This window comes from Glycine soja, chromosome 18 (assembly GCF_004193775.1).
Source record: "Glycine soja cultivar W05 chromosome 18, ASM419377v2, whole genome shotgun sequence".
NCBI lineage: Eukaryota > Viridiplantae > Streptophyta > Magnoliopsida > Fabales > Fabaceae > Glycine > Glycine soja.
This window is the reverse complement of record NC_041019.1, coordinates 9,788,324-9,794,768: the sequence shown is the minus strand read 5'-3', so window position 1 is coordinate 9,794,768 and position 6,445 is coordinate 9,788,324. Positions and strand designations below refer to the sequence as shown.

The 6,445-nt window shown below is 34.6% G+C and overlaps 1 protein-coding gene across 3 annotated transcripts; it reads left to right on the top strand.

Moving 5' to 3' along the window:
- Nucleotides 1-347: 347 nt before the first annotated feature.
- On the top strand, nucleotides 348-6,445 carry LOC114396364 (calcium-dependent protein kinase 2-like). 3 transcript variants are annotated; one of them, XM_028358295.1, is made up of 9 exons: nucleotides 348-530; nucleotides 621-1,539; nucleotides 2,780-2,923; nucleotides 3,069-3,221; nucleotides 3,845-3,957; nucleotides 4,252-4,419; nucleotides 4,965-5,092; nucleotides 5,591-5,711; nucleotides 5,795-6,445. In XM_028358295.1, the coding sequence occupies exons 2-9, from the start codon at nucleotides 786-788 to the stop codon at nucleotides 5,867-5,869; spliced, it is 1,656 nt and encodes a 551-aa protein (XP_028214096.1). In that variant the 5' UTR covers nucleotides 348-530; nucleotides 621-785; the 3' UTR covers nucleotides 5,870-6,445. The 3 variants fall into 3 exon arrangements, with proteins under 3 accessions (XP_028214096.1, XP_028214094.1, XP_028214095.1); XM_028358293.1 differs by having other exon boundaries at nucleotides 607-1,539; XM_028358294.1 differs by having other exon boundaries at nucleotides 591-1,539.

Below are 6,445 nucleotides of genomic sequence, written 5' to 3'. Positions count from 1 at the left end.
CTGTTGGTAATATTTGAATATGATGCTGTCTTTCATTCACTCATTAGCAGCTGCCTAGGAAATTTCTCTATCTCTCTTGTGACCAGCGGCTTCCTTGTGAAACCAAAGACTTCCAACTTTTCGGTCATTAACATATATGAAACAGTTGACCAATTATATACCTTTTTTGTTGTTTATTTCCACTAAAATTTTTGTCACATTTATTTTCCATTAATATATCTTACCAATAAAGTTTCTCCAAAATAGGTATAGGTATCATCTCAAACGTCATCATTCAGTTTATTTTTCTTTTATATTTACCAACATTAATCTTCCACAATCATCTTTGCATATAAACTATGTGAATGAACTCCACCTTATGTACAACTAGCATTTATCCCATTTTTTTAATACATTCTTTCTCTTTCACCCTCTTTCAAGGCTCCACTTTTATAATTCCTTGTACATTTCTTCATCAAAGTATCAAACTTGTCTTGTATCTCTCTTTTCACTCCCTCTGCATATATGATATATTCTTCCATAATTCTCATGTAAGGGTTAATTTTGTTCCTAGCAAGTTTTGTTATTATTATTATTTTTTAAAATTTCAGAATGATTTACTTGCAGGTTTCTGATCCAAGGTTTAAGACGTTATAGTTTCCTTGAATTCTCGTCTGGGTTCAACCTGTTTGATGTTTAGACTGAATCAGTTTGAATTAGTGGAGAATATCTGATACCGAAAAAAAGATTCAGCTCTTTTTCTTGTTTCTTTGTCACAATACTTGGATTTTTGAGAATCTGGAGACATGGGTTGTTGTGTAAGTAAAGATTCAGAGCCACAACACAATGGTTACAGACATGGTGGAACTGGTGGAGTGCACAACCAGAAGACTCATGAACCTTTAGTCAACCAATCAAGAGCACCTGCAAATCAACCTTATCATTTACCTGAAAAGCATGCTGCATCCACTGCTCAGACAGTGCCTCAGAATATGCCATGGAAGCCTTCTGGTCCGGCCCTTAGTCCTAAACCTGTTGTTAGTGTTAGGCAAGACACAATTCTTGGGAAGCAGTTTGAGGATGTGAAGCAGTTCTACACACTCGGGAAGGAATTGGGTAGAGGGCAATTTGGGGTGACATATCTTTGCACTGAGAATTCAACTGGGTTGCAGTATGCCTGCAAGTCCATTTCCAAGAGGAAACTTGTGAAGAAATCTGATAAGGAGGACATAAAGAGGGAGATTCAGATTATGCAGCATTTGAGTGGTCAACCCAACATTGTTGAGTTCAAAGGGGCTTATGAGGATAGGAACTCAGTTCATGTTGTGATGGAGCTGTGTGCAGGTGGGGAACTTTTTGATAGGATTATTGCCAAGGGGCATTACAGTGAGAGGGCAGCTGCTTCAATATGCAGACAAATTGTAAATGTTGTTCATATCTGCCATTTCATGGGTGTGATGCATAGGGATCTGAAGCCAGAGAATTTCTTGTTGTCTAGTAGGGATGAAAGTGCACTTCTCAAGGCAACTGATTTTGGCCTGTCGGTCTTCATTGAAGAAGGTAAAATTTGATTCATTCAATGGCCATTAGTTCTAATTCCTCCTGCATCTTAATGTTGTGGGATTCCAGTTTAACCAATAGATGGAGTCTTTGTTGGAAATATGCTAGTTTTATTTTTTAGGATTGAAATATTAATGAATATGCTGCTAAGTTTTAGTGAAGTTTTAAACGTTTCTATCTCAAACTTTATCTTTGGAATATGCTTTTTAGAAGTGTTTTCGCAAATTCATGAAATTTTCAAATCAGAATTTTAGCTGTATTGGTTCCAGTGTTTTACATACAACAACTAATAGGTAGGGGGGTAGGTGAGGGAGCCTTAGTACAAAGAATCTTTATTGTCGTTGTTGTTGGCAGCCCTGTTTTGTCAAAACCTGGGCTAGAAAGTTTGAGAACCATAGCATTTGCTTTACAGAACAATTTTCTTAAAAGATGTAGGTTGGAATTAACTTCCATCGTTTAATTTAACTAAAGCTTCGTATCGCTGTTCTTTTTTCTCCATTTGTATGTAGTTATGCATTTGGTTTATAGCATTTCATCACTATGCTTGTTTGTGGTGTCTTTGATATCCAGTTTGGTCCATGATCCATCAGATAACTTTGTTTATACCCAAAATTTACAAGCATGCAGACTTTGTATTTGCAGACAGAGATTTTCATTTCATATTTCACTTAATTTGTGTTTCTGAAAACTCCTTGTGACTCTTTGTTTGTTTGTTGTAATCCCATGAATATCTTTTGCTAGCCTCCAAACCCATATAAAGAAATATAAAGTTTGACAGACAGAAAATCACTTACACTGTTCATCCTAATTATTCAGCCTTCAAAAGCAGTGAGCTAACATGTTTGATCAGCGGTCAAGAATCTAGCAATTTCATTTACTTCGCTCATTACACTTCTTGAGTTCTTGTGTTTCATGAAAGTCCTGAACTCTGAGTAGTGATGAAATGTTAATGTCTGAAAGTTTTATTCATTCCTCAATTTGAGATGTTATGTCAAACTTTAGGAAAAAAAGTTATTGCTTGTTAATAAATTTTACTTCCGTCATTAGCTTTGAAGGGCTTCATACATGCATAAAGGCACACACATTTGTAATCACATCATTCATGGGCAATAATATGTGCACTTTAATATCTATGGAAACTACTTATCATTCAATCAGATGATTCATCGAAATAAAATAAAAGCAAGATCATCTTCCTTTTGGAATGTGTACTTAAATTTCTCTGATTAATTCTTTCCAGGAAAGTTATATCGGGATATAGTTGGCAGTGCTTACTATGTTGCTCCTGAAGTTCTGCGGCGCAGATGTGGGAAGGAAATAGATATATGGAGTGCAGGAGTCATATTGTATATCTTACTGAGTGGAGTCCCTCCATTTTGGGCCGGTAAACACGGAGACTTTGATCTTCTAATAGAATGGAGGAATTATCAACTTATACTAAAAACTTAAAACATACATTTTCTTTTTGTTTTCTATTCCCTTTTACTTGTTAGACATGTCTAACTTGTTTTTTCAAATATGTTCTGTAGAGACTGAGAAGGGAATATTTGATGCCATATTGGAAGGTCACATTGATTTTGAAAGTCAACCATGGCCTAACATTTCAAACAATGCCAAGGATCTTGTTCGTAAGATGCTTATACAGGATCCAAAGAAACGCATTACCTCTGCTCAAGTTCTTGGTATATAACTTTTCATGTGTTTTCTCCTTAATCTTATTCAATACTTAAAGTTTATTAAACTGTGTCCCGAACCCCTATAGTATCTAAATGCTAACATGGTCAATTTCATGTTGTACTGGTAGTGTAAGATTGAGAAGATAAATTATTAGAGTTTATGAGCTATTGTAATAAGTACAAATAATTATGGCTAATTGTAATGCATGAAAAAACTGAACTCAATAGCTTGTAGATTTCAAAGGCTACTTTCATATCTGTATACTATTCTATATCTATACAGCTATGACAACATACCCTGCAAGTGAACATACTAGTTGTTAAGACTGGAGATTTGTCGGACAAGATATATTACATTACAAAACTGTATTCTCAGTTTATCACAAATGTACAAGTCCTTCTGTTATCTTGAAGGATGTAAATTATTTATTGGGTATTTGTTTGATGAATGATAATATGTGTGCGTATGCTTGTGGGAACATAATAACAATGTTAAGATGTAATCAGCATATGCTTCTCTTTGCAACTGTATCCGACTTATCACCTGGGTTGAGCATCCTTATGAATTTTCTTGGTTCATGGATTTTATTCTCTCTTGTAACTGATTTTTATATTGTATGAATGATTAGAGCACCCATGGATTAAAGATGGAAATGCTTCAGACAGGCCAATAGACAGTGCAGTCCTTTCCAGAATGAAGCAATTTAGAGCAATGAACAAGCTAAAGAAACTTGCCTTGAAGGTAGGTCCATCCACAATCTGCATGAAGAGATACCAAAGTGCTCTTTAATGCTTGTTTCCCTAGATAGAATATTCGGTACCTCTGTCTATGGATTTCTAAAAATTATCGAAGGTTAATTTTAAACCATGACTTCTTTAAAATGTCTATTAAGGTAGTTACAACATTGAGATGTGGAAAATTTCATTCTAGTGTTCTTGTTATGACTGAATTAGACCAATCTATGTAACTTTATAGTGAAGGCTTATCTAGGTCTTGCAATCCAAAAAACTGACTGGATTTTGAGCATTCTTTTAGGTCATTGCTGAGAATATGTCTGCAGAAGAGATCCAAGGTTTGAAGGCAATGTTTACAAACATGGACACTGACAAGAGTGGTGCAATCACCTATGAAGAACTAAAGGCAGGATTGCATAGACTTGGCTCAAAGCTTACAGAGGCTGAAGTGAAGCAGCTTATGGAAGCTGTAAGCTGTTCTTTTGTCCTCTATATATATTTTGTTTGGGGAGAAATAAAATGGATTGGGAGGAAATAAGGAGGGAGATAAGTAGAAATATTAAATTTTCAGTTTGTTTGAGAGGGGAAATAGGAACTAGGAACTAGGAACTAGGAAGGAGGGGGGGAATTATTTCTGTGAGATGCACTATAAAACACCCCCCCAAAAAAGGAATGAAATGGGAGGAAAATGATCTCTCTCTTCCATTTTTATGGTTTAATTTTTTTTTAAAATAGTATAATTTAAAAAAAAATAAGAAATAATGTTAAGAAAAAACAAGTATATTAAAATTAATTTTTTTATATAATTCATTTACATCCTTCCACTCTCTTTTTAACCCATCCAAATAAACAGATAAATTTTTCCGCTTGCTTCCTATTTCTATTTATCCAAACAATTTATCTCTGTTATTCTATTATTCCTCTATTTCTATCATTCTTCTTTCTTTTCTCTCTATTTCACCCAAACAAAGCATAAGGTTTTCCAAACTCATAATTCTCGGCTCAAAATTATAGGCTGATGTAGATGGAAATGGCTCAATTGACTACATAGAATTCATCACTGCTACAATGCATAGACACAAATTAGAAAGAGATGACCAACTTTTCAAGGCCTTCCAATATTTTGATAAAGACAACAGTGGGTAAGTCCTTCATCATCATGATTTCTTGTGTCTTTTCCTCCAATTGCATTCGACTTTGCATTATTGCATTCATATGAATCGTTAAACTATTGAGTTCGATGTCTTAAGTTCCTTGTCAATGTCATGCTTAGTGTCATGCATATTGTTTGAGTTTTTTATAATAAAAAAACACTGGTGAGTAACATCATTAAGCGTGTGGTTTGGTAACATCGGCAAATTGATTTTTTAAATGAAATTGATTTTTCAAAATTGATTATACTTAAAATTGTTTCAACTCAAAAATCAATTATGGACCTAAAATTAATTCCTCAACGTGCAAGCAAGCCTGTGAACATTTATCTAAAATCAAGTTAACTAGTTTTTCAATGTGATTCTCAAAAACTCGACATAAAACCAAACATGCACTTAAAAAATCATCAATTGATAAATAGCATTACTTGGATAGGGAAGTCAGGAGCAATGACATATCTTCTCTGGTTTTCTTTGATTTCATTACAGGTTTATTACAAGAGATGAACTAGAAACAGCCATGAAAGAATATGGTATGGGTGATGATGCCACAATCAAGGAAATCATATCTGAAGTTGATACAATTATATCTGAAGTGGACACAGATCATGTAAGCCGATTTTGTATTATGTGATTTGCTACAAGTTTCTATTCTAGTTCCATAGTTAAATACTCAATGTTGTGGTTTCACAGGATGGTAGAATCAACTATGAAGAATTCTCTGCGATGATGAAGAGTGGAAACCAACAACAAGGCAAGTTATTCTAAATCACACCATCTAACCAGTCTGAGGGTCTGGCATCCAAGACCCCCCTAGGGAAAAGGTTTATACCTCTGAGAAGTACTTCCAAAAAGTTTGTACCACTCATAGGCATGTAAAGCTTCTGTTTAGAATGTGAGTTACTATGCTCCACATGACTGTTAGTCAACTTTCTTGTTTCATTTTTGGTTTCCTTTTTAGCTTTTCACTGAGAATCTATTTCTGAGTCCTCTTTGAATTTGTTTTGGACACTAAAATATAAAATCACATAGAAAAAGGTGATATCTCAATAAGATTATACAAGTTTGTTTTTGCACTTGAAATTTGTTTAAGGTTTACATGCTACAGGGAGAGTGGTTTGGTGGTCAAACCAAACCTTGTTTAGTTCAACCACGTTAGCTGATGACAACCACATTATGCCACAGCAAGACTGGTTGATTGGATTCTGGCAATGTCAATGCCATCTCATTTTCATTGTATGAAACATTGTAAGTGAGATTGTGCTTGCATAATGCATAGTACATCTAAGTGACAATAAACCTGGAAAAGACAACAGTAGGCCAATATAACCAATACCTATTCAA

Bases quoted from the DNA above. Each gene is read 5' to 3' on its own strand.
- LOC114396364 (XM_028358295.1), top strand. From the start codon at position 786: ATGGGTTGTTGTGTAAGTAAAGATTCAGAGCCACAACACAATGGTTAC. The intron at 1,540-2,779 runs GTAAAATTTGAT...AATTCTTTCCAG, and splicing joins GTCGGTCTTCATTGAAGAAG to GAAAGTTATATCGGGATATA. The intron at 4,420-4,964 runs GTAAGCTGTTCT...TCAAAATTATAG, and splicing joins TGAAGCAGCTTATGGAAGCT to GCTGATGTAGATGGAAATGG.